This window comes from Podarcis vaucheri (genome assembly GCF_965113315.1).
Source record: "Podarcis vaucheri genome assembly, chromosome: 17".
NCBI lineage: Eukaryota > Metazoa > Chordata > Lepidosauria > Squamata > Lacertidae > Podarcis > Podarcis vaucheri.
In genome coordinates this window covers 4,918,163-4,944,764 of record NC_138755.1, presented here as the reverse complement: position 1 = coordinate 4,944,764, position 26,602 = coordinate 4,918,163, and the positions used below count along the sequence as shown (strand labels likewise).

General features: G+C 46.4%; 1 protein-coding gene across 2 annotated transcripts in view; it reads left to right on the top strand.

Annotated features, from left to right (window-relative positions):
* The window catches only part of HUWE1 (HECT, UBA and WWE domain containing E3 ubiquitin protein ligase 1), a 95,748-nt gene extending 73,159 nt beyond the window's left edge, over positions 1-22,589 (top strand). For both annotated transcript variants that reach the window (XM_082205335.1, XM_082205336.1), the window contains exons 60-84: positions 1,348-1,393; positions 2,141-2,419; positions 3,637-3,895; positions 3,986-4,119; positions 4,219-4,442; positions 5,182-5,470; positions 5,568-5,670; positions 6,555-7,095; positions 9,545-10,109; positions 11,725-11,843; positions 11,949-12,105; positions 13,145-13,277; positions 13,364-13,566; positions 13,812-13,939; positions 16,535-16,631; positions 16,787-16,942; positions 17,026-17,271; positions 17,534-17,651; positions 18,210-18,350; positions 18,595-18,882; positions 18,994-19,099; positions 19,843-19,960; positions 20,461-20,642; positions 21,097-21,287; positions 22,062-22,589. In XM_082205335.1, the coding sequence (XP_082061461.1) occupies positions 1,348-1,393; positions 2,141-2,419; positions 3,637-3,895; positions 3,986-4,119; positions 4,219-4,442; positions 5,182-5,470; positions 5,568-5,670; positions 6,555-7,095; positions 9,545-10,109; positions 11,725-11,843; positions 11,949-12,105; positions 13,145-13,277; positions 13,364-13,566; positions 13,812-13,939; positions 16,535-16,631; positions 16,787-16,942; positions 17,026-17,271; positions 17,534-17,651; positions 18,210-18,350; positions 18,595-18,882; positions 18,994-19,099; positions 19,843-19,960; positions 20,461-20,642; positions 21,097-21,287; positions 22,062-22,164 (4,926 nt within the window). In that variant the 3' untranslated portion in view covers positions 22,165-22,589. The remainder of the gene's footprint in view (positions 1-1,347; positions 1,394-2,140; positions 2,420-3,636; positions 3,896-3,985; positions 4,120-4,218; positions 4,443-5,181; positions 5,471-5,567; positions 5,671-6,554; positions 7,096-9,544; positions 10,110-11,724; positions 11,844-11,948; positions 12,106-13,144; positions 13,278-13,363; positions 13,567-13,811; positions 13,940-16,534; positions 16,632-16,786; positions 16,943-17,025; positions 17,272-17,533; positions 17,652-18,209; positions 18,351-18,594; positions 18,883-18,993; positions 19,100-19,842; positions 19,961-20,460; positions 20,643-21,096; positions 21,288-22,061) is intronic.
* Positions 22,590-26,602: the final 4,013 nt, after the last annotated feature.

The following is a 26,602-nucleotide window of genomic DNA, read 5'->3' as shown; positions in this document are numbered from 1 at the left end:
TTTCAGTATATAATTCCACATGTCTGTGTGCTCTTTTGCACATGGCAGACAGAGATGAAACCAGAGAATAAACCTCTGTTCCTTTCTTTCCTATCAGGAAGGCAAGCAGAAACTCAGACACTAGACTGAGAACCGATCTTTCTTAGTACAGTCATACCTCAGGTTACAGATGATTCAGGTTGCGCGTTTTCGGGTTGTACACCGCGCCAAACCCGGAAGTACCAGAACAGGTTACTTCCGGGTTTCGACGCATGTGCAGAAGTGCTGAATCGCAACCCATGTGGCGCTGCAGGTTGCGAACGCTGCGGGTTGCAAACGTACCTCCTGCACAGATCACATTTGCAACCCGAACATCCACTGTAGCTCTTTGTAAGAAAGAAAGTCACCACATTCCCTTCCTAGAGCCAGGTCTTACACCTGTTCTTTTTTTAAAAAGAACACCCCACCCACACCCTGTTACGGGAACAAAAGAAACGGTGTTATCAAGAATAGAGACACCGGCAGTAAGTGGAATATGGTAACAGTCATAATAGTTAGCAGAGACAGGGATGGACACACTTTAATGTGTTTCTTCATATCTCTGCCTGTCAAATGAATGCTATGAGGACATTGTCAGGAAGTTTACTCATTGATGTAATTCTATTGGATTGATATCTTTAGCCATTGTTCCAAACATTTGCAGAAGAGAAAGTGGTCATTCTTTTATTTTTTCAATAAAGAATTTAGCTGTTAAATCTCAACTAAGGAGAAGGAAATCTAAGACAGTTTAGCAAGATTGTTTTTGGATCTGAGGGAATAGAATATCTTGACATTTTTCTGTATATAATCTGTACAAGCCGGATATCTTTGTCAACCAATTACAGAAAGGAAAACTTATTGACACATTTTCCAGCAGTATTTAGAATGCTTGCTTCTATGTAGAAGAGAACATTTTGATAGATGTGCCTCACTGGACTAGATGAAAATCGGGCAGAGCTGTTGTAGCAAAAGGCATACAGGTTACGTACCGTCCTCCTTACAAATGCTTTGGGTAACGAGCTCTGCTAACCCGGAAGTAGGTCTCCTGGTAGCAAACTTTGCCCCAGGATGTGAGCAGAAGTCGTGCACTGGTGGCGTGGTGGCAGCGGGAGGCCCCATTAGCAAAAGTGCGCCTCAGGTTAAGAACGGACCTCTGGAACGAATTAAGTTCGTAACCAGAGGTACCACTGTAGAGGGAAGGTACAGCTGTGACCTGAAGCTTCTGCCTCCTTTCCTTGTCCTGGGTGTCAGAAGCTACATAGGCAGTTTCCTGTTCCGATGAGTTTTAATCAGATGAATCTTTACTTACTTTTTTCCTCCCCTCTGCAGGGAGCCTTACCCCAGTCAAACAGCTCTGCTGAGCAGAACCTTCCAGGTAATTTGTTCCCTTACTCTATGTCTGTATGGTGTCTTCTTCCCTCAGCTCAGCTGAAGCAGATGTTATTCCTGGGCCCCCTGGGATGAGGTAGTAGATTGTATAGTTTTAGGGTCACACCCGGTCTTGGAGATAACTATACAATCTACTGTCTTTCCTATGAGGACTCACAATTCGTCATGCCAGCACTGAAGAAGAGAGAAGCCACTGAGAAACCACGCCTAGCTCAGGAGGAAAGAACATGGGCTCAAGAATGAAATGTGGAATCAAAGCCCCTGAGTTCCTTGGTTGCATCCCTAGATTTGGAAAGAAATTTGGGGATGGGGGTTAATAGTGGGATAGTGTGTCATTAGATCTTGTAGGCTTGGGGAGTGGATCGTCTGCATGAGTGTTCTCCTCAGATCTATGTGAAAGGATTTTGCAGGATTTTTTAAAAAACTGGCTGTTCAGATGGGGGAAGAACCAGTTGCCTGACGCTGAGGCTTTGTGACGTTGCTCTTGCTGGGGTGAGGTAGTAAGTTGTATTGTTGTGGGGTAGGGATTTGTGCCCCAAATCAGAGATAACTATACAACTTACTACTTTCCCTGGGAGGAGTGAAGTACCCAGGACTGAGGTGGGTGTTTGATGTGCCCAGCTTTTGAACTAACCTTGAGGGTGCAGGGTGAAGCCAATTCCCTGCTTGAAATCCTGCTGCTGCTCAGTGGTCTGGGTTTTAAGATGGCCTCCCTCCCTCTCTTGGCTCCCAGATGGTGCTGCCCATCCTGATGGCTATCCCGCAGTCCCAGCTGCAGCTGAAGACGCCTCTGCTGGCCCCAAGCAGACTCTGGTCACGCTGGAGAGCCCCCAACAGCAACAGCAGCAGGTGACAGGGGCAGGCGAGCTTCCTTCAGAGCTGGCGGGGCAGTCCAATGCCCAGGGTTCTGGGCAGTTGCTGATGCCGGTGGAACAGGAGGACTCAGGCCCTGGGAGGCCAAGCACTGATGCTGAGGCCACACAGATGGAGCTTTCACCTGCTCCCACCATCAGTAAGTGGCCCCAGGCTTCACCCTGCAGCAGATATTACCCCCTTTCTGGCTGTGTGTCACTTGTACGTGTATAAACATACTCTGATTCCTACCATCTTCCACATGTTCAGGAGAAGGCAGCAATAGCTTTAAAGTGCATATTTTTTCATCAGCCACCTACCTACTCAGCGGCCAGGAGCATCAAAACTAGACACTGGAGAGAACATGAACCAGTGGTACCAAACCATATGGGAAACAGCCCACAGAGAAGCTAACCAACAGACTGAAACTGACAGAGGGGCAAATAAAAGAGGACACCTTCACCCCAGTGTGGCTCCCCTTTATTACATACACAGCCCAACAAGACAAGAACCCACCAGCAGCATACAAATCAGTATGGCTAACTTGACCCTTACAACAACTCCCCGTTATACACGCAAACAAAACTCACTACAGCCAGCTGAAGGCAACCAACCATGCCCTGCCCCCAACCTCTCTCACCACCAATGAAAACTAATAAATGAATAGAGAACCTGGCCACGTGACACTGACACAAAAACCTTGCACATATGCTCTCCCCACTTCTCTTCTCCCCCAGCCTTATACTGTCTATAACATAAGTGTCTCTGTAGAAAGGGTCCTATGAACGGAAAGCAGAAATGCTGTATGCACTTTTGTAACCCAAGAGAATCTTTAATAAAAACAATTTTTAAAAGTGCATATATTTGCCTATTAACTAAAATTTGCAAAGTGAAACTAAAAGCCTACTCACCCACCTAATGATTTGATCCTAGCTTTCAAAATTTGGCTGGATGTTTGTTTTTTAAGTAGCTTTTTATTGAGCTCACGTTTTGAATCTCATTTTTAAAAATAAAAATGCTGTGCTGGATCAGACCTGTCAGTTCAGCTCAGTATTCTGCCTTGACAGTCTTCACAGGCAATTTCTGAAGCCTGTTACTCTATAGTAGGTGGTAGTGAAGGGTATATCACAGCCAAAACAAGAAGTTTCCTTGCTGAATTGGAACCAGAGCCCAGTCGTAATGGGCAGCAGAATTTGAATCCAGTGTATCAGGTTTTCAGGCAGTGTTTCTATCAATGCTTCTTAGGAAGGCTGTCTGAAAACCAGAAGGAGGTCAATGGGTAGGTTTCTGTCCTTTCCATGTTCTGATGAAAAGAATTCAGGTTTGACAGACGTTTGTCAGACTTATCTCTCAGTCCTTTCTTTCCTTTCCCACCAGCTTCGCTTTCTCCAGAGAGGGCTGAAGACTCTGATGCATTGACAGCAGTCAGCAGCCAGCTGGAGGGCTCACCCATGGATACCAGCAGCCTGGCCTCTTGCAACCTCGAAGAAGGAGTTGGAGAGGCTGGTGGCCCTAGCAATGTGGACCAGGCAGGGGGAGCCACTGTTGTAGCAACGGCAGACACCGCCCAGCAGGGCTCCAATGCACAGGCCCTCAGGGAGGGCCAGCCAGATCCCAGCCAGCAGGTGGATGATGGGTAAGGAGCAGCGATGAGGTGCAAGGGGGTGATGTGCCAATTTTAGCATTAGCACTGCACTTGCTAATACTGTCACTCCTTGCTCTTCAGCTCCCCACCTGCCTCATCCTCTGAGAGCTCCTCCACCAGAGATTCGGCGGTGGCCATTTCCGGTGCTGATTCTCGGGGCATCTTGGAAGAACCCCTTCCTTCTACCAGCAGTGAGGAGGAAGACCCCTTGGCAGGTAAATACTAGAAGAGGACATAAAAAGAGGGAGCTATACTAAGTCAATGCCATTTTTCTTAGTAGGGATAGCAGCTACCTCTAACATGCTTTTTCATAGGGATAAATCTTCCGGAAGGTGTAGACCCATCTTTTCTGGCCGCTCTGCCCGATGACATCCGGCGTGAAGTGCTACAGAACCAGTTGGGTATCCGGCCTCCTGCCCGCACCGCCCCGACTACCACAACTGCTGCTACCCCAGCACCGCCCGTGGTGGGAAACCCTAGTGTGACAGAAGTCAGTCCAGAGTTCCTGGCTGCACTGCCTCCAGCAATCCAAGAGGAGGTAAGGTGGCACTTTTAAAGATTATGGGGTAAAACACAGTTTATGAACAAGTATAATAGAACTATGAAATCTGAAGGAAACTCATGTAGCCTGTGACCCTGCACTGTACAAAACAAAACTTTCTGAATTTAGGATTCCTGACCTCTTAATTAAAAAAAAATATAGATTTTTTCCATTGCTTGAATTGTATTGTTTAAAACATGTAACATACAAACAAAACATAAAATGGGAAGTCAAAATAGGAAAGTAGGTGTAAAAACAAATCTACTGGACTGCCAACTACAAGTCACAAGAAAATCTGGGCAGTTGCATTTCTCTTCTTTGCGCTTAAGTTATAAATTGCATAAGGACAAGATATGCAAGTTATTTGTGTGGATGTGTTTGGCTCACCTTATTGCATGCATGATCCATAGTTCATTGCCTTGTGGGAAATTCCACATAAGGGGGATGTAATTCAGTGAAATATGTATTTTTTTGAAATATAGTGAAATTTCCAGGACTAAATTAATAATGACCAAGACTTCACATCCTAAAAGGGGCTTTCAGCTGTGGAGTTCCACCCGTCATGTGGTCGCAGAACCCAGTTTCTGTCCCACATCCCCATCACCTCGGAAAGAGAGAGAACAATTTGTGGTTGAAGGAGGAGAGTCATTTTAGAGAGATTGGTTGGGTCTTTTATTTTTGCTCTGTTCTTGCTTAACAGTAGAAGTTGTTTTTATCTTTCCCCCTCCCATCTCAGGTGCTGGCACAACAACGGGCAGAGCAGCAGCGTCGGGAGCTGGCCCAGAGCACAAGCTCAGACACTCCCATGGACCCTGTGACTTTCATTCAGACGTTGCCATCAGACCTGCGGCGCAGTGTGCTGGAGGATATGGAGGACAGTGTTTTGGCAGTCATGCCTCCTGACATTGCTGCTGAAGCACAGGCTCTGCGGCGTGAACAAGAAGCACGCCAGCGCCAGCTCATGCACGAGCGTCTCTTTGGCCACTCCAGCACCTCTGCCTTGTCTGCCATTTTGCGTAGCCCAGGTAAAGCACATCTGTTTCTGACATACTACTGTTTTTAGTTCTGTATGTCTCGACTCCCGATCTGATTGCTTTGCTTATTTTCTTTCCCCTAACTCAGCCTTCACAAGCCGACTGAGTGGAAACAGAGGTGTCCAGTATACACGTTTGGCTGTACAAAGAGGAGGAACCTTCCAGATGGGTGGTAGCAGCAGCCACAGCAGGTACAAGATCAGTGTTCAAAACTCCCATAGTTGTAGGCACATTTTGCACAGGGAATTTCATTAGCACGAACAATTTCTGAGCTCTGGGTGCAGTACTGCACCTAAGATTTCAGATTAAAACTGCAGAGTGGAAGGAAAGGAGGACTTCTTCTGCCTCCTCACTTCCAACTACTCTCTGAAGACTGGAGAAGAGACCCTCTTAAGAATATATGGGGGGCAGGGCAAGGACTAGACCATGTGAAAAATGAATATAATATTTTAGCTGCAGTTCATTCATTTTCAGCCTTGTATTCTTGTTATTTAAAAAGTGTGCCTAGACATTCTGTTGTTGCACCCATAAGCTAAGTTTAAGGTGCCATTTAGCTCTTAGCTTTCATATCTCAGTTTCTAACACTGTGCTAGACATGGGGGAAGGTGGTTCAGTTTCTTTGGAGGGAATAAGCTGAGGGTTAGGATTCCTAGGGAAAAACCAATGTAACTTATTCGTTAAGCTGGATATGCTTGGGGAAACTAGAAATGTAAAAACTTTGCCAAATTGTATGGTACCTAAGGTTAACCTTAAAGTCTGGAAACCAGGGGTATTATCTTGCTTCTTCCAATCATCAATCCTTCCCAATAACCCCTAGTTCTTGCAGGGCTGCCATGGATTCCTTTGGGAGGAAGGGTGGAAAAATGTTTAATAAATAATTCTCAGATTGAAAAAACCACTCCCTGCCCCATTGTGTAAGCTGAAAGATGGGCTCGGTGATCACTGGATCAGTTCAGGGATCAACTTGAAAGCAAATGGGCAGAGATGCCAGGCCAGCAGGATGTGCTGGTTTACAGGAACCAGCTGCAAGGCATGTCATGTAGACTGTGCTGATATTTGTCTTCTTGTTTCCTAGGCCATCAGGCAGCAATGTGGACAGCTTGCTCCGCCTGCGTGGACGCCTTCTGTTGGACCATGAGGCCTTGTCCTGCCTGCTGGTACTGCTTTTTGTGGATGAGCCAAAGCTGAACACTAGCCGGCTACATCGGGTGCTGCGGAACCTTTGCTACCATGCACAGACACGCAGCTGGGTGATTCGGAGCCTGCTCTCTATCCTGCAGCGCAGCAGTGAGAGTGAACTGTGTGTAGAGACACCTAAGGGGACTGCTGCACCAGACGACAAAGGCAAAAGAGCAGCCAAGGCCTGTGCCCCTGACAGCCGGCCACTAGACCTTCTGCACAAGATGGAATCCAAAAGCTCAGGGCAGCTTTCTTGGCTCTCCGTCTCTATGGATGCTGCTTTGGGTTGCCGAACCAACATATTCCAGATCCAGCGAGCAGGAGGGCGTAAGCACACGGAGAAGCATGCTGCTGCCGGTTCCACTGTTCATATTCACCCCCAGGCTGCTCCTGTGGTCTGCCGCCATGTACTTGACACGCTCATCCAACTTGCCAAGGTGAAGACAAGGGCTGTCTGGAGTGGTGCTCTTTTTTATGCGATGGGTGTTCTGTCATTCTGATGAAAGTCTGAAACTTCTTGGTCTGCATAGCTTAAGAGAAAAAGTTAAGGATTTAGATTACAAGGAGGTAGCTCTCTAGACTAAATATTAGGGTGAGTTCCAAACTGAGAGCAAGCAGGCAGTTAAGCTCCCTGTAATTGTTGTTGTTATTTAGTAGATTTAGATCCTGTTTGTCCATCAGCATGTTCAAGGTGGCTAACAAAATCACCATTGCATAAAAAGTGCAAATTTTCAGCAAAAGGTGTAGGTGTCATCATTTAAAAAATGGGAGAGCAGTTATTTTAGTATTTCTAGGCTGCATTTCTACCCACAGACCTTCAGAACAGCTAACAAAAGTATTGAAATTGGTTCCTCTCTCCGCTGCAGTTGCTGCCAGCTAATCAGCTGGTCTCTTGCTGTGCAGGGATTAAGGAAAATAACGGGCAGGCGTTTGTAGCATATTCTGTACCAGGAAACATCCAGTTGTGCTAGAAAGGAGCTAGACAAGTTAACTTCTTGGTTCCTTTGCTGTTCAGAATAAATGAGATTAGTAAATAATAGCCATGGAAACTTCTTCTCCGTGGGCTAGTTTGCACATCATGCTTAAACCATTATCAGTGAGACTTGCATGAGCAGAAAGGAGCTGCTGTGAGCCTCTTGCTTATGTATGCCCCATCTTCCTGCACAGCCAAGAAGAACAGCCTTTTCCTCCCAGTCTCTCTCTCCCTCTCCCTCTCTCCTTGTTGTGTCATTCACACCAGGGATTGTTTATCACAACCGCTGGTTGGTTTCAAAACAAGCTGTTTTGCTTGAACTAACCAGCATTTGGGACAAACAGTAGTCCCTGGTCTGGATGCCCTGACAAGCCAAGATTTAGGGGAACTGGTGTGAGGGTAAGAACTGTTGGTCCTCCGGATAGTGGAGGAAAGGAAGACAGGGAAGCACGTGAGCCCACGGCTTGCAGCATCTCCCTACTCATGTGTGACTTGCTAAATCATGTGAACACAGCATGGGCCCTACTTTTGTTAGCATGAAGCATCCTGAAAACCTGTGAATTTAAAAGTGCAAGTTTTCTTTAAAAAAATAAATAATTATAATTACTTTTTTTTTATTTAAAACAATTTATTATCTTGTCAACAAATGGTTCCAGTGCAGTTTTTAATATCCTTTCCAATTTTTCAGTGATGATGGTTATTCAGGAGTGGGTTTCTCCTTACGGCAGGCCTCAGGGGCAGTGCTAATGTAACTAAATTTTGTGCTTGGTCCCTCCCCACTTCTAGTCCTGCCAGTTTCAGGGTAGCAGAACTTTGTCAGAGCTCCACCTCTTATTTTTTTCCATTGTGATGATATGGTGGGATCAGAATTTGTAAATCTGGGAAGTTTTTCTGACCCATGGAACAGGGAAGACGCTTCTGATTATCTGCTGTATGTCCCATGAAGCAAAGGACCAGAACTGGCGACAAAGAGGAGCATAGCTCTCAACTTCTTTCTGGCAAAGGGGGGCAACTTGTTTCCCAGGCAAGGCTCTTCCTCCTTTGGTGGGCAGAGGGGCCAACACCTCCTATATGAAGACTAATACCTTGCTACTATCTTATTAGCTCTGAATATTCTCTTAAAATAGCTGTTAATAGTTCTGTCTTGCAGCAACCCTGGGGAATAAGTAATTACTTGGGTCCTGAGGTTATGTGCATGAGTTGCCCCAAACCATCCAGTGAGTCTCTCGCCTGTACCTGGAGTAAGGGCAAACATACATGGGGAGAGAAGTGAACTTGGTGCTCTGTAAATTGTTGCCACTCAGCCAAATGCTGACTGGGAACCTGAGGAGTCTGGCACACACGTGCTGCTCTGCATGGTCTCCTTTCTCACTCTCTGCTAATTTGAAGGAAGCTATAGAGATTCCAAATACTGGCTTTGGCGAAAAACTGCTGTTGGAGGCCTGTGTTAATGCTGCCTCAAAGGCATAGTTATACTATTTATGGACCACAAGGTAGATATTCCATGTGGGACACCTTCCAATTACAGAGTGGAGACTGTCTTCCTGGAGCAAGGCTCTAGGGGTCGTTGCTCTGTGATTTAAGCTTATTCTCCCAGGACATAACTGCTGCTGAACAATTTGTTCTTTGCTGCGACTGGCAGTGCGGTATATATCTATGTACTCTAGGCATTTTCTAGAGGGCATCTACTTGGAACTGTTCAGGTTTATCTAGAGCCAGGTGTGCCAGTAGACTTGGAAGGTGAGGGGTGTGTGGTTGGGTTTTTTTAGGGATGGTCGGAGAGGGTGCTGTTGTTGAACCTTGATTCGGTGGGCAAAGTAATAAATAATCCTATAGAACTGGAAGCCACATTTTTCAATGAGGGATTCCAGAACATGATTTGACTTGCTTCTCTCCTCCATGCCCCCTTCCAGGTGTTCCCCAGCCACTTCACACAGCAGCGGACCAAAGAGACCACCTGTGAAAGTGAACGGGAGAGGGGCACCAAGCAATCGGGCAGCCCATGCCCAGGTCAAATGGGCACCAGTGGCATCTCCACTGACTTCTGGGACTTGTTGGTCAAACTGGATAATATGAACGTAAGCCGCAAGGGCAAGAACTCCATCAAATCTGTGCCTGTGAGTGCTGGCTCTGAGGGAGAGAGCTCTCCCTACAGTCTAGAAGCCTCTCCTCTGGGTCAGCTCATGAACATGCTGTCCCATCCGGTGATCAGACGGAGCTCCCTGCTGACAGAGAAGCTGCTGCGCCTGCTGTCACTCATCTCCATTGCTCTGCCTGAGAACAAGACCACGGCTGAGGGGGTAGCCAACCATGCTGCTGCTACTACTGCAACTACCACCCCAGCACCTGCTCCCGCCCCTGCCCTGGCTGCTGCTGCCGCTGTAGCTGCTGCAGCTGCCGCCGCAACTGCTGCTTCTATGGCCACCTCTGGTGCTGCCTTGGTAACTGTGTCATCTACTCTCCCCACCACTGTGTCCAGTAAGTATTCTATTGATTGGGGTTTTTTGTGAGGAGGGGTCCTCGGAGACGAGAAGGGGGAAGGATACTTTTCTTCTCCTTGTCCCACATTCCATTTTCTTTCTTCCTTTGAGTTGTGGAGCAGGACATGTCTAAAGAGAAAAATATATGTAAATTTCTACATTCAGGCAATCCAGACTCTGTGACCTGTACAGTCATACCTTGGGTTTCAAACAGCTTAGTTCTCAGACATTTTGGCTCCCAGACGCTGCAAACCTGGAAGTGATTTTTCTGGTTTTTGAACTATTTTTGGAAGCTGAATGTCCAACGGGGCTTCCAATTGGCTTCAGGAGCTTCCTGCAGCCAATCAGAAGCTACTCTTTGGTTTCCGAAAGTTTTGGAAGTTGAATGGACTTCTGAAATGGATTCCGTTCAACTTCCAAGGTACGACTGTATGTGTATTTGCATTAATTTAATTTATTTTTCATAATTCTGTGTTTTGGTGGCCATGGAGACGAGAAGGGAGCTATGAAGGACCCCAAATATTTATCTCAGTTGCTAGAAATCTTATTTAGCCACCTTTTAAGACTTCAGTAGGTATTGCTGCACACACTTTCAAGCCATCATTGCAGCCCTGAGGAAAAGATTTTTGAAACAAAATAGAGAGCTGGGATTCTCAACAAGGCAAGCTCTTAATATCGCACACTGTTAAATCTGTGCTGTCGCTGAATTCATAGAATTATAGAGTTGGAAGGGATCCCAAGGGTCATCTACTCCAAACCCCTGCAATTTAGGAATATTAATTAGATCATATATGACAGGTGACCATCCAGTCTCTGCTTAAAAACCTCCAAGGAAAGAGTCCACCACCTCCTATGGGAGTCTGTTCCACTCTGGGCCAAACAGCATTTACTGTCAGAACGTTCTTCCTGATGTTTAGTCAGAATCTCCTTTCTTGTAACTTGAATCCTCTGGTTTTGGTCCTACCCTCCAGAGTAGGAGAAAACGAGCTTGCTCCAGTTTCCATTTACAAGTGTGCACATCCCTTACATACAATGCTGGTGCTCCTCTCTTCCTGACTGATCTGTTCCTTTTGAGCAGGTTGTACCCCTCAATTTCTACATTAAAATTATGAGCCTCATCCCACCAGGTTTCAGTAATGTCTATTAGATTATAGTTGCCATTCTGTATTAAGAGCTCAAGTTCTTCTTGCTTGTTTCCCATATTCTGTGCATTTGTGTAGAGACAACTGAAAGCATGAGTCATTCTTCTGCACACTGCTGCCGCTGTCCCCATCTGTAGGGCGTCACCTGCCACCACTACATGTCTCTTCCTTCTCTGGGGACAGGCAGGAATGGTTCTGTACACTGTAGCTTCCACTGCCACCTTGGTATTTGCAAACTTATCACATATATGAACACAGCCCTGATCAAGGAGGATATTGCCTACTTATAGAAGCCTGATAGAGAGAGGGTGTCTCTGTGACTTCTGTGTAGGGATGGAGGTAGATGGTAGGCAGGTGCTCAAAGGAGACCCAGACTTCAAAAAATAGCTGGTGGTTTGTTTGGTCATTCTCTCACTGGTTAATTGTCAAATCCCAAGTTGGTTCTAGCTTGTATCTTGTCGTTCTCTGCAGCTATCCCAAGAAACAGCAAATCGCCAGCCAAGGTAGGCGAAGTGGGAGGTGGAGGTGGAACTGACAGCAAAATGGCGGCCTCAGGCCTAACGGAGAACCAGCTACAGCTGTCTGTGGAGGTGAGTGTGGTGGGTGTGGCCAACACACACTATATGGAGGGGAGAGGAAGGGATTAACATTTTGAGCTGTCAGCGGCACAGTGACTTTCTCATCTTCCATTCCAGGTGCTGACATCTCACTCCTGCTCTGAAGAAGGCCTGGAAGATGCTGCCAACGTTCTTTTGCAACTGTCACGGGGTGACTCAGCCACACGTGACACTGTGCTCAAGCTTCTGCTTAATGGGGCCCGGCAACTAGGCTACACTCTTTGCAAGCAGATAGGTAAGGAGAGATGAGACTGGAGAAGTGCCAGTGTGAGGAGCTGGCGTGGTTAAAGGTCCTGCCCTGCCTCAATCACTGAGTACCACAGTGAACAGTCAGAAATGTGAAGCTAGGAATATTAGCCAGTAGCTTACAGAAACAATGGGCTTCAGTGCTCTTCTCATGTACCAGTGTGATAGTCTGGGTATTTACATGTGCAAGCATGGGTAACATTTAAAGGCACACCTCCTCACAGAGGATAGTAACTCATAAGACTGTTTTCCTTGCTGTCAGGTTTGAATGAGCTATAGTCTCTTTTGGAACTGTCTCTGCTAGAAAGAGTCACACCATAGCATAACAGAACTGCTTCTGGTGGTAGGGCAGGGTGATTCAACCAGATAAGGGATTTCAGTCAGTTCTGAACAAGGTAGCAAGCATGGCAGAGGAATCACCCTTGTGCTAGTGGAAGCCCTTGAACTGACTTCCACTAGTGCACCAGATAAGTTGAATCTGGACCCTAAATTGTACTCTTACATGGCCACCCATGTTGATCCAGAATACAGCAGCTGTAGGGTGCTCACATGAACACAACTATGTAAGCGTGTTACCTATTTTAGAACAATTGCACTGGTTACCAGTAAGTTCGTGGGTGCAATTCAAAATGCTAACCAACTTGGCATCAGGCCCTAAATGGCTCACATCCAGAACCATCATACCATCTACGATCTTTCCTCTGTGTCTCAGTGTAGGCTTATTCTAGGTTGGCTGGGATGTGTGAGAGCCCAGCAGCGGAATGCTCTCTCACTGGGACATTCAACTGGCCCTTTTAGTTTCTACTTCCTAGTGAACACAATTCCTTTTAGGCAGGGATTTTTTATTGCCTCAGATTTTATTCTGACTGTTTTAAATTGTGAACGCATCATCTTTGTTTTCTGGATTTTAATGGTTTTACCATCATGTGTTTTGATATTGTTTGTCGTGTTGGGTATAGTTTTATAGTGGAGAGGTGGGATCGATTTTCTTAAATAGCACTCACTAATTCTCAACTCTCCCTTTCCAGGTACTCTCTTGGCGGAGCTGCGAGAATACAACTTGGAGCAGCAACGTCGAGCCCAGTGTGAGTCCCTGTCGCCAGACGGGCTCCCTGAAGAACAGCCTCAGACCACCAAATTGAAAGGCAAGATGCAGAGCAGGTGAGTCTCCTTCAAGTTGGCCTTTCTCTTTGTCTTTTGAGTGGCCTTCTCTGACTTTCTTCCCCACCTTCTTCCTCAATTGTTAGGTTTGACATTGCTGAGAACGTGGTGATTGTGGCATCACAGAAGCGCCCTCTGGGTGGTCGTGAGCTCCAGCTACCCTCAATGTCCATGCTGACTTCTAAGACCTCCACACAGAAGTTTTTCCTAAGGGTGCTGCAGGTCATCATCCAGCTACGGGATGACACACGCCGTGCCAACAAAAAGGCAAAACAGACAGGCAGGCTAGGTATGTTAGGCAGGAGAGCAAGCTCTGTCTGCACAAGGCCTGTTTGTAGATGCCAGAGCATGGGTGGGAGATCTCCTGATACTGGTTCAGACCAGTCATACTTTACCTATAGAAGACCTGAGAGGCCCATTGGCCACTGCAGTTTTTGGGGGTCGGTTCAAAGCTTGAGTAGGGGATTAAATCATACAGGTTCAGCTGTAGAGGCCAGCCCTCATTCTTCTTTTTCTCTCCCCCTCTTTTTGCAGGTACTTCCGGTCTGGGCTCAGTTAGCAGCATCCAGGCCGCTGTTCGGCAGCTGGAGGCTGAGGCTGACGCCATTATACAAATGGTACGTGAGGGTCAGAGGGCCCGGAGGCAGCAGCAAGCAACAACGGTTAGCATGGTGCCTGTGGCGCTTGTAGGCCACTCATTTTGTTTATTTGAACTACCCTTTTTCATTATTTTACATTCCTCTCTCCATCTTTTCTCCTCCCTTTTTATGCCAACTGGTTTGTCATCAGAGGAGCCTCTTTGTTCAGGGAAGGAAGAAGCTTCAGCTCCTTGCTGCTGTTGGCTCTTGATCCTGAAAAGCTGTTCTTCAGAGCAGGCTGAGGAAGAGCTTGTGAGGACAGTTTGAGATTTGGATTCTGGGTTCTGTGCGCTGCTTTTTTTCTGAAAAGATGTTTAGGGGTACTTTTATTTTGACTCAAGAAAATCACCATTTGATAGTTCAAATCGGGGGAAATAAATACAGTAAATGGACAAAAGTACAAAGATTCACAAAATGTTTAGGGGTATGCGTACCCCTGTGTCTCCCCAGAAAAAAGCACTGGTTCTACGTATTGGGTAGAGGGATGAGAAAACAGCTGGTTTCAGCTGAAGTGTAAGAAATGCTGAAGACAAAAGAAGTCTTCCTTCTTTGTACCTGGCTTATGCATACTCCTTGGCTGTTCTCCCAACAACCTCAATATACCTCCATGGGCTCTGGTGGTGATTACCTTTTATGAAGTTTGCTTATTGATTTGAAAAATCTGAGTTGGATATTTGCATAATACCTTTTAACAGATTGTGGTCTTCGGACTTTTCACTCCTGCGTACACCCCTTTGTTTTCTATTATTTTAGTTACTCTTCCAACACTTTAAAAATGTGTTTAGCTTCTGTATGTCTTGGACACTTCTATGCCAAATAGTTCTAACCTTATTTGCTTCCTCTTCATATGATTTTGGGTTATCTGCTGAAGGCAGGTTGAATGGGGGAAGGGGTTTGTGGTAGGAGACAATGAGCTGGGTGAAGAATCCTCTGCAGCTTCAAGATGCCTTCCCCATTTTGAAAGGGCGTCCACTTCCATGGTGGATACATCACTAACTCTGCTGCTTATGAACTGAGAACTGAGCTTGGGGTGGGGAATTCCTTTATGCATCTCCCCTTCCTTACTAATGGAAAGCCAAGGCCTGACCAGTTACAGAAGGAATAAATGGAAGGCTCTGCAGCTGTGTAAGCAGGGTAGGGATTGTTTTTCTGGTTTCAGCTGCCTTTTTCATACACTGTTTGGCTAGGATTGTTGGTTGAAAAGCTGGGCGTTAAAAGCTGAGAGCAAGCTAGCCATCTCTACAGTGGCAGATACTTAGCATTGGTGATCCACCCTGCATTCTTCAGGTGAAAAGCAAAATGCTGCCTGTAAGAAATAACCTTCCATTGCCTACAGACCAAATCAGTTTTGTGAAGTTTAGCATTCTGATTGCTTAAGTTGTTGGAATTTTGACATTTTAAAAGGTGGGCATTGTGGCGGTGGCGACAGCAAGTATTATTAGTGAAGAAAAAGACAAGCGGTCAGGGGACACTCTGCTGTGGTCTCAGCTGTTGACACTTGCTTAGTGCTTCAGATGTTCTGTAATTAATAGTAAATCTTTTGGATTTCTGTGGAAGTTTCAAAAAGCGCAATCAACAAGGGAGCTAACCCAAAGCTGTACAAGCTGTGGACTGAACATGTAATCCATAGTTTTGTCTGCCTCCTTCTGCTCTTCAGCCTTATTCTCTTCTCCTGGCTCAAAGCCACTCAAATTGGAAAGCCAACTTGACATGGCTATGAGTGAGCTGACACCCATGGTAGCTCTAAGAGCTCACTTCCACTTATAAGACCCAGCATGTATTCAGGGTACTTCCACTGTCCGTGTGGCCCCAGGGCAGGACCAGCACAGCAACCACACAGCATGGCTTGAAGCCCAAATTCTTAGGGCTTGTACACACATTGCTTTCCTATGAGAAGTAGCTAAGCGATAAAAAGTAACTGCTGCATTTACTTCTGGGTTGCAGCAGGTATAGAGACTGCATTAGAGGTCAACAAGAACCAAGCTTGTTTGCAAGCCCAAGTGACACAACTGAATCACGTTGGTGTACTTTTCAATCACAACTATTGTGGAGTGGATGTGATAATACAGCAATGTGTGTACAATCCTTGAGCCTACCTCTCTCCAGATTGTTGCATCTTAGAGGCTCCAGTCCTGTCCAGTTTCTCTAGAGAGATGTGGGCTGCCTTTGCCCCTGGCATGTGGGCCTTGTTAAATATGAGGTTATCCCTGCAGGAAGGTCCCTGATGACAACTTTCCTCTTCTCTCCACACCTGTTCTTTGCTTTCCAAGAACTTCCCCCCTCCCCCACCATTGCTCCTGGCTGTAAGTGCTCCACCTTCAGATTCACGCATGTCATGCTTTCTGCTAGCTTTCCCCCCCTGCTCCCCTATTTCTCCTGTGGCTGTGTCATTTTGTTCATTCCCTCTGCAGATTTTAGCTTGTGTATAGCAGCATGTTTAACCTCTTTTGGTCTTTGTAAAGGATGGGGAAAGTGGTAGGGCCACCATGCACAGTTCTGTTGATGGTCCATTTTCTTCCCTGTCTTTTGGGAGTTACTGGGCTGACCTCCCAGCACCTGTTTCCTAAGTGTTCTTGGGAAGCTTCAGCCCTCACTAATGTGTGCGTCTCTTCTGTTCAGTCGGAGCCAAACCAGGCAGAGGGTTCTGTACGAAGAGACGAATCACCTATGGATGTGGATCAGCCGTCACCCACCACACAAGACACCCAGTCAGTTGGTTAGTATCTGCTTTTTGCAGTTGAGGGGTGGCTGTCTCTGAAATAGAGAAGCTGTTTTACCTGCCATAGGCCCTCCTTCTACAGGTCTGAAGGAGTTGCTTGTCTTGGAACCGGGAAGGCTAAAGTGTGAAGGACTGATCTCTTGTTCTTACAGTGTCAGAAGGGTCCCAGCAGGGTGAGAAGGAGAAAGAGGAGCGTCCTCCGGATCTGCCTCTGCTAAGTGAGCAACTCAGTCTGGATGAACTATGGGATATGCTGGGCGAGTGCCTGAAGGAGCTGGAAGAATCGCATGACCAACATGCTGTGCTTGGTAAGGTTCTGGGCTGCTGGGAGGTTGGTCTGCTTCAGGCCTCTCTGCCTCTTGGAACTTCACCTTCTGCTCTCTCCCTACAGTGCTGCAGCCTGCAGTGGAGGCCTTCTTCTTGGTGCATGCTACAGAGCGGGAAAGCAAGCCCCCAGTGCGTGACACCCGGGAGAGCCAGCTGGCTCACATCAAGGACGAGCCCCCACCCCTTTCACCTGCCCCACTGACCCCTGCAACACCCTCCTCCCTTGACCCCTTTTTCTCCCGTGAACCTTCTTCCATGCACATTTCCTCCAGCCTTCCCCCAGACACACAGAAGTTCCTCCGCTTTGCAGGTTAGTTCAAACTGTGACTTGTCTGGCTGTGTCCAGGGTATTAAGACTAATTCTTTCATGAGGGCTTCAAGTGGGGGTTTCTCGGCTGTCTCTATCTCAGAAGGGCAGCTGGTTTGATGAGGGAGGAGTGTGTGGATCAAGGTGTGACTAACTAGGGAATATACTTGTGGAGGAATTTCATTAACGGGTTTCTGCAGCATGCCTGGAAGAAACACAATAAGGAGCGTGCAGCCGAACCTTCACTTTTGTTCTCGTCTTGCAGAAACACACCGCACTGTGCTGAACCAGATCCTGCGCCAGTCCACAACCCATTTAGCTGACGGCCCCTTTGCTGTCCTCGTGGATTACATACGTGTGCTGGATTTTGACGTCAAACGGAAGTAGGTTTCAGGGTGGGGTGTTAGTATTCTGTTTCCTATTCATTTTAAATAATAATTAAAAAACAAGGAGACGCCAGAGATTGATTGTAAGCATGAGTATGATGTCTCACTTTTAATCTCTAGGGCAGATTGCTTGAGTGATGTTCTAGGCTTGTGTGCTGACTTTTCTATTGGCTGTGATGCCCTCTAAGTTGGCTACCTACACATTTCTCATTTCTTGGCATTGTTCAGCTCCTCCATTGGCAAAAAGATCAGTGTGGGGCAGGAGAAGTGGTGGTGACTGGATGGGTGGTCTTATTCAGTTTGATATGCTTCTTCCCCTAGAATGAAGTGTAGCCAAAAGTGTCTCCCAGCCCCAATTCTGAAGCCACTTTGTAAGGGCAGGAGAGATGGCAAACCCACCCACTTTTCATCTACATCTGTAGAATATGTCATCTCTTGCATTGTTAGTGCTTTGCAACTGTAACTGTGAATCGGCTTCAGGGAGTCCCATAGTAATAGCCCTGGGGGCTGCCCGATGTGAGAGGTAATGGCTACATGCTTATTCTTCTTTCCAAGGTACTTCCGGCAAGAGTTGGAAAGACTTGATGAGGGGCTGCGGAAAGAAGACATGGCTGTGCATGTGCGTCGAGATCATGTCTTTGAAGACTCATACCGGGAGTTGCATCGCAAGTCGCCCGAGGAAATGAAAAACAGATTGTAAGTAACTTCTTCAGCTACTAGAACTTTTAGCGTGCTGCTGTAATCAGTCTTCTTATGTGCACCGTTTTCTTTCTTACCCTTGCTGAGGACCTTTGCCCACGTTTTGTCTAAATGTTGATTTTTCCTTATTTTGTTGATGGAACCTAAAAACCAGACATTCAGTCCCTGCCAGCCTTTTTGTTCTCAACCCATCCTCCACTTCTGACGTTTCCTAATTATTATACCCTCTTCTGTTTATCAGGTACATAGTATTTGAAGGGGAAGAGGGTCAGGATGCTGGAGGTCTCCTGCGCGAGTGGTACATGATCATCTCACGGGAGATGTTTAACCCCATGTATGCGCTCTTCCGCACATCGCCTGGCGATCGAGTCACCTACACCATCAATCCTTCCTCTCACTGTAACCCCAACCACCTGAGCTACTTCAAGTTTGTAGGGCGCATTGTGGCCAAAGCAGTATATGATAACCGGTTGCTGGAGTGCTACTTCACCCGCTCCTTCTACAAGCATATCTTGGGCAAATCTGTCAGGTGAGTAGTGCCTTTGCTTTTAGGGTTTTTGTTGAACTAGTCCATCTAACATGCTTTCCTATCTTTCCCAAAACATGTTCCTAACCCAGCTGGCTTCCTTCAACCGTACAGGTACACAGATATGGAGAGTGAGGATTACCACTTCTACCAGGGACTGGTGTATCTTCTGGAAAACGACGTCTCCACACTGGGCTATGACCTCACCTTCAGCACAGAGGTAACCTGTCCCCTTCTCATGGAAGTATTTTGGGGCAAATCGTTTGGAAGTTGAAGGATATTGAAGCTAAAGAGACAAAGGGCTATCATATAAAATGGGCAACCATTCAATTTGGACAATTGTGAAGATGATGAATAAAAATCAAGAAATTGGTAGAGTTCCTCACCCAGAAGTTGTACAAATCCTGCCATGTGTAATAATAGGTGAAGATGACTATATATTTGCAGGGATTTTCTAGCAGTGGATACAGCTCTTTCCTTTTGAATTCAGATTTCCTTTGATCTTAAAAAAATAGAACTCTCTAAACAGTGTGAGAAACAATGAGACTGTGAACATTGGCATTGTAACAAGAATGGCATTCGGACACAGTGTTCCAAAATAGTAAGGATGTATTACCTGGTGATAACTGCCAGAGTCTTTCATTGCCCCTGAATGATGGCTGCTGCTGTTCTGTTTTGGTTGTGTATTTATATTTTACTATGCACAAGGGCTAAATATGATTCTTGCAACTACATTATGGTGTTTTGTTAAGAGAAGCACCCATTGGATTGTAATTTGAGGCTGAGGAAGAATTTGTGAAACTGAGAAAGGATTGAATCATGGCCAGTATTGAGTCATTCTGACTTCTGGTCCTTGTCAGGAAGAGCAAGGCAAGCCTTCTCTTTTCCCAAGAGATGTTCTTGTTAATCCAGTTTCTACTTATTTAGTACACTTCTGTCTTTCTTCCTCCCCTACCCAAACAGGTTCAAGAGTTTGGTGTGTGTGAAGTACGTGACCTTAAGCCCAACGGAGCCAATATCCTTGTGACTGAGGAGAACAAGAAGGAATATGTACACCTGGTGTGTCAGATGCGAATGACAGGTGCGTTGGGGGAGTACACCTGAGAACAGTGGAAAGAACCTGATGATCTAAACCCATCTCTGCTAGAAGATGGGATCCCTCCACATATTAACTTGCATCTACCTTTTGAATTAACATTCCCTCCCAATCTCATAATTCATACTAAATTCTAAGCAAAGAACTAGTGCCAGAGCTGTCCATGAGTTGCTGTTTCACCAGATATAACAACAGCCTGAAGAAGGGAGCCAAACTGTTTTTTAAGGAAAAGTGCACAAACAGCAGCAGCAACAAAAATTTTAGTTGTCTAATTGGGTCTAAGGTCAAGCTGGTCATTACTTAGACTGTACTTGAGGCAGATTCATCTACCAATAAGCTGTGAGAAGTTGTAAATTTTACATAAATGTGCACATTTCAGTGTTTAGATTTTATTCCCTCCCGAGCAATAGTTTCCCCTCTTCCTGGGCTACTTAGAACTTCCATTGCTTTCCCACCCAGTGATAATCCATATTCCCTTCTGGCAGGAGCAATCCGCAAGCAGCTGGCTGCCTTCTTGGAGGGCTTCTATGAGATTATCCCCAAGCGCCTCATCTCCATCTTCACGGAGCAGGAGCTGGAGCTGCTAATCTCGGGGCTGCCCACCATTGACATAGATGACCTGAAGTCCAACACAGAGTACCACAAGTACCAGGCAAACTCTATCCAGGTTAGCCTTTCCTTCCTAGCAGGTTGCCTTTCACCAACTCTCTCTTCTCCAGAGTGGAAGTGTCATGGGCTCATGGAGAGGAATCCTCTTGATTTTTCTTGGCATGTAAACAATCAATTTCCTTAGTTGGTTGAGCTCAATGAGACTTTGGGTAAATTTGTATAGTATTGCAGCCTTGATATGTTTGACTGCAAGTTTGATTTTGGAACTCTGTTTGCCGCTAAGCACACAATGAGGTGGCTCTTCTCCTGTTGGGCATATATCACCACTACCTCCTGCTTGGAAGGCAGGAAATGTGTGATCCCATCCCTTCTGCTATCCTCTCCCCCTATTGGCTCCTCTTTGTGTTGGTCCTTCTGGGCCCTTCACTTCTGGAGGCCTGCAAATTTCTCATGTTCTCAGAAATGCCAGCATCTCTGACTCCAGTCTCCACTCCTTTTGTCCTTCTGCACAGATTCAGTGGTTCTGGCGAGCCCTGCGCTCCTTTGATCAGGCAGACAGAGCAAAGTTCCTGCAGTTCGTCACAGGTACATCCAAGGTGCCCTTGCAGGGGTTTGCTGCCCTAGAGGGCATGAATGGCATCCAGAAATTCCAGATCCACAGAGACGACCGCTCAACAGATAGACTGCCTTCTGCTCACACGTGGTAAGAGGCAAATGGATAAGCCCATTGTTAGTGTTCAAATTATAGTGTTGCATTATGCAGGAAATATTTTTATGTAAATGGAAGTGTGTCATATAATCACCCTAACTCCAAGAGGCCCTCCAAGCTTCTGTAAGTGCTAGAATTCACTGGTTATCATCTTGAGCCATAACACGTATACCATGACACTGCTGAAGGTTTTTTTCCTATGAATATCTGTAAGGGCCTAGGTATTTTACAGGAGCTTCCCTTCTACAGCAGTATCAGTTGCTCCTTTACATAGAAACACAATTGGGGATTTTGTGAGCCGGGAGGGGAGAAAGGGAGTGAGTGTGTTTCTAAAACAGAGGCTAGCTATAATTTCAGTCATGGGTCAGTGGTAAAGTCCTAAAGAAAGAGGTGCCAGAACTCCAGTTTTGTGCCTTGCAAATCCAAATCCCAGATGGAGAGTTGGATGGGGTGACAATTGTTTGGGATAGAAATTCTGCACATGTGCAGAGGATTGTTCATCACTTCCAAGGGCTGAATTTTGACCTTCAGAACAGGTTCTTGGGCTGTCCTCTGGTTGAAATTAAACATTGCTAAGAATCAAATGTGAGCAGGCTGTAGATCTGTAGGTTTTTGCCAGTAAAGTGAGCACATCCTACAGATGAAGATTTCTGGCCAGTTTGGGGAGGGTGAAAGTGTCTTTTGCTCTCATTTTGAAAAAGAAAGGCATTGACTTTGCAATCAAGCTGGTTGGCCCCACCCCCTTACACTGATGCTTTCTTCCTCCAGTTTCAACCAGCTGGACCTCCCTGCCTATGAGAGTTATGAGAAATTGCGTCACATGCTGCTACTGGCCATCCAGGAGTGCTCGGAGGGCTTTGGCCTGGCGTAAGGGTGGCTCCAGCTGCCATATTTTTCTACTGTCAGACTTGGGGAGCAACAGGAGGGAGTGGAACTGAGCGATGCTGCTCCCCCTTTTCCAACCACCTGTGTGTGTGTGTGCGTGCCCTGCTGCCCCCTTACTGAAGAGAGCCAGAGACCCCCAGCCAATCAGCCGTCTTCGGAGGTGGGGCCGGGGTGCAACCCGGAGAGAAAAAGACAAATTATATATATAAATATATATATATTTTTTGGTTTAGTTTGCATTTCTTAATTTGTGCTTGGAATGTGTTGATGAGGCGGCGGGAGGGAGCGTTTGGATTCTTTTGTTGGTCTCTTTCCTTGGCACCCATTTGCTGCTGGAAGGGAACCTAAGGTTTAAAAAATTCCAAAAAAAGGAAAAAAAATAAAAAAATAAAAGCGCACTCTTGATAAGAATGTACTGTGCTTGTGTGTTCATTTTGGTAAGCGTGGAGAGTTCACCTGGCTTTGGGAAGATCTTCTGGAGATGAGGAAGGAGTCAGTAAGGCCATAGCTGAATGGTAACATACGTGCTTTGCATACAAAATGTTCCAGGTTCAATCCCAGACACTTCCATGTACAGCTGGTTAACACTTGTGGCTGAAATTCTAGCAAGATGAAGATTACTCAAGTAGGATGGGAAGTCTCTTGACAACATGCCCACCCCAAATAATGGTCCTCCATGTGTTTGTTTCCTGTCTGCATAGTGTTCTGGCAAGCTGGGGTAGATCTTGTTTCTAGCACCTTTGACTGTAGTTCAGTGGTAGAGCATCTGCTTTCCATGCAGAAGGTCCCGGGTTCAATTCCCAGCATCTCCAGGTAGGACTGGGAATGTCGTCAATCTCAATATCTGGAGAGCCTCTGCCAGTCAGTGTAGGCAATACTGAGCTAGATAGACTAATGATCTGACTTGGTATAAGGCAGCTTCTTGTGCCAGTTTTCACCACTAATTTTATTTGCTGGAAACGGGGTGTGTATATTCAACGTGAGAGGGAAGCAGCTCTCTTGATTTTGGCAGTTTCGGGAAGGCAGGGTGGCATCTCTAGTTATGTGTCAGAGGTAGCCAACAATAAATCACACAGAATATGTGGAGTTAACTCTTCATTAGAAGATACAAGGTCTGCTCAGGTGAGCCAGGCGTAATGAGCACAACAATTCTTGGTAGGTATTGCCCCTTACAGAGGCTGAAGATCCGCACCTTCCCACAGCTGTCTAAATCTCGTCCTTTCCAAACAATCTGAGACTGTGACAACACAGCTGTCTCTGCTGCTCTCCCTTCACCCCTCTTCTGGTCCTGGGCAACCAGGGGGATAGGTAGCTTGTTGCAGCAGGCAGCGGGGAGACATCCTAGCTTCTTCACCAGCCTGTCTCATCTCTGCCTCTTGGACTCCCTCCTCTCCTGCTTCACCTTCTGATTCTGGACTTCTCTCTGACACAGACGCTTCCTGCTCACTAAACCCTGTTAACTTTTCAGCTTCTGACACCACCTCCTTCCAGGCTTCGCCCTCTGACCACTCATCGTCATCCCACCACCATTCCCTGGGCTCTGAGCCTTCTTCCCTTAGGGGTTCCCCAGCCAGTGCTTCCAACCATTCCTCTGTGTCCAGCCAGTGCATGACATGCTTGTATTTTATGAGATCACTAGCCAGCATGCCATTTTGCATCCTGAGCAATCAAACCTCACACTTCCTTTAACCAGGTTTGTACCACACATCGCTTTGGCAAAAATACCTTGGGGTTATGTCTGAAAAGGCAAAATGCTAAGAAGCTGGCAATGCTTCTCATTTAACAGGTTGGGGCTTGAGTGTCCAACACAAGCTCCCTGTCCTCCACAACACAATGCAATTTCCTGTCATCCTATTTCTATCCCTTCTGCCACATGAGTCCTTGCCAGAAATTCCTCCGTGAACTCAATGAACAATCTCGGAAGACCAGAATAACTTCTGAATCATTTATTCTGGGCACTGAATCTCAAAGTGGAGTGTTTTGTTATTTCCGAATACCTAATATTAATACATATTGCATCACTACCTATTGTTTGTTGCTTTGGTAAAGGATTAAGACTCCCAGATTTTGAAATGGGTGGTCTGGTAGTAAGAGGGCAAAGGGGAATGGGGAAACTCTGGCTCTCCAGATCTTGTTGAGTTGCATTTCCCATCATCTGTGGCCATTGACCATGCTGGTCCCAATATCACCTAGAGGGTCACTAACCCCAGCACTCCACCTGGAGAAACATCACTTGGAGGCAGTTAATGAGCCAGCAGAATGCTGATGAAACCTCTTGAATGGTTTTCTTATGTGAGAGGCAATGGCTTCTTGCCAACTCCTCCTTTCTGTCCTCTGAAAGTCTCTATTCCTTTCTGTACCCTACTGCTTCATTTAAGGCAAAATTGAATGACACTACTACTTTCATGCTTGTGGTCAGGAGGGAGGAAACAAGTTTGTCCAGTTTCACACGGGTGGCGCTGTGGGTTAAACCACAGAGCCTACGGCTTGCCGATCAGAAGGTCAGCGGTTCGAATCCCCGTGACGGGGTGAGCTCCTGTTGCTCAGTCCCAGCTCCTGCCAACCTAGCAGTTCGAAAGCACGTCAAAGTGCAAGTTGATAAACAGGAACCGCTCTGGCGGGAAGGTCAATGGCATTTCCGTGCTCTTCTCTGGTTCGCCAGAAGCGGCTTAGTCATGCTGCCCACATGACCCGGAAGCTGCACGCCGCCAGCTCCCTTGGCCAATAAAGCGAGATGAGCGCTGCAACCCCAGATTTGGCCACGACTGGACCTAATGGTCAGGGGTCCCTTTACTACTTTCATGCTTGTGGTCAGGAGGGAGGAAACAAGTTTGTCCAGTTTCTGTCTCCCCAGCAATAACAGCTGGGCCTAATGTACAGATTTCTCCTAAGTAAGGTAAAACTAACATTCAGAGGAAAGGAAGATGAGCACTTTTCGGCAATCTGCTTGAACTTTACAAAATGAAGTTACAGAGATCTGCACTGGGGAGGCAGCAGTCAATTTGCTGACTTTTTAACTAGTAGTGAAGCTACAGCTGGGCTTAACAACATGGTACCTATATCCTTAGGTTTTGTGAGTGGCAGGGGAAATGTTCTTGTCCTCTGTCCCCTTTGCCATAAGTTGGCAATGGGGATTATTGTTTCCTCCTCAAAAAAATGACACAAGAAAGCTAGTGGGAAGAGTGACTCCCACTTCCTCTTTTAGCTCTCTCTGCTTCTCAAGGCTCAGTTAAGCAGCTGAACAGAAAGTGGATGATGGGGGAATAGGAGGAAAAGGGAAGGGAAATGGCCTGGCTGAGGAGAAGGCAGGGGCAAGATAGTGGTATGTCCTGAAAGGAGACAGAATAGAGCAGGCTTCCTCAAGCTCGGCCATCCAGATGTTTTTGGCCTACAACTCCCATGATCCCTAGCTAGCAGGACCAGTGGTCAGGGATGATGGGAATTGTAGTCTCAAAACATCTGGAGGGCTGAGGTTGAGGAAGCCTGGAATAGAGTAAGAATGAAAGATGAGTGGAGGCAGAAAAAAGAGGGAGTGGTGTCAGATTGGGTGAGAGGCAGAAGCAATGAAGAGCCAGAGAGAGAATTCATATGCACACACGTTTACCTGAGTCAGATGCAGAATCCTCTTGAAATTATTCACAGGTTACTCCTCCCCAAGCCCCCCCAAAACAGAACATGTCTATCTAAACTGACTGAGCTGTAATGGATCCAATCCTTTACACCACTGACATGATACAAAAGATGGATGGTCATAGGTCCAAATAATATTTGCAAGATAGTCCCTCAAAGCCACCATTATGTGATTTATTGGGTTTTTTGTTATCCTACATAAAAAATCATGAGGATCCATGCCTTGAATCCATGTTTTTCTGTTGCTGGCTAGCAGAAGATAAGTGTGGTGGTGTTGTTTTACTGTGCAGTACACCAATGTAAGCTTTATTTCAGGGGGTTCCATTTTAATCCTAGTGGGACTCAGGTGGCACTGTGGTCTAAACCTCTGAGCCTCTTAGGCTTGCTGATCAGAAGGTTGGCGGTTCGAATCCTCACAATGGGGTAAGCTCCTGTTGCTCTATCCCAGCTGCCAACCTAGCCAGTCCGAAAGCATATCAGTGCAAGTAGATAAATAGGTACTGCTGTGGCGGGAAGAAAAACGGCATTTCCGTGTGCTCTGACTTCTATCACGGTGTCCCGTTGCGCCAGAAGCAGCTTAGTTGTGCTGGCCACATTACTAGGAAAAGCTGTCTGTGGACATAATGCTGGCTCCCTCAGCCTGAAAGTGGAGATGAGTGACGTACCCCATAGTCAAATTGGACTGGACTTAACTGTCCAGGGTTCCTTTACCTGTTTACATTTTAATCCTACTGGATCCAACTTTTACCCAGATCCTGTGAGAACACACAGAACGTGCTCTTGCTCTTTCCATC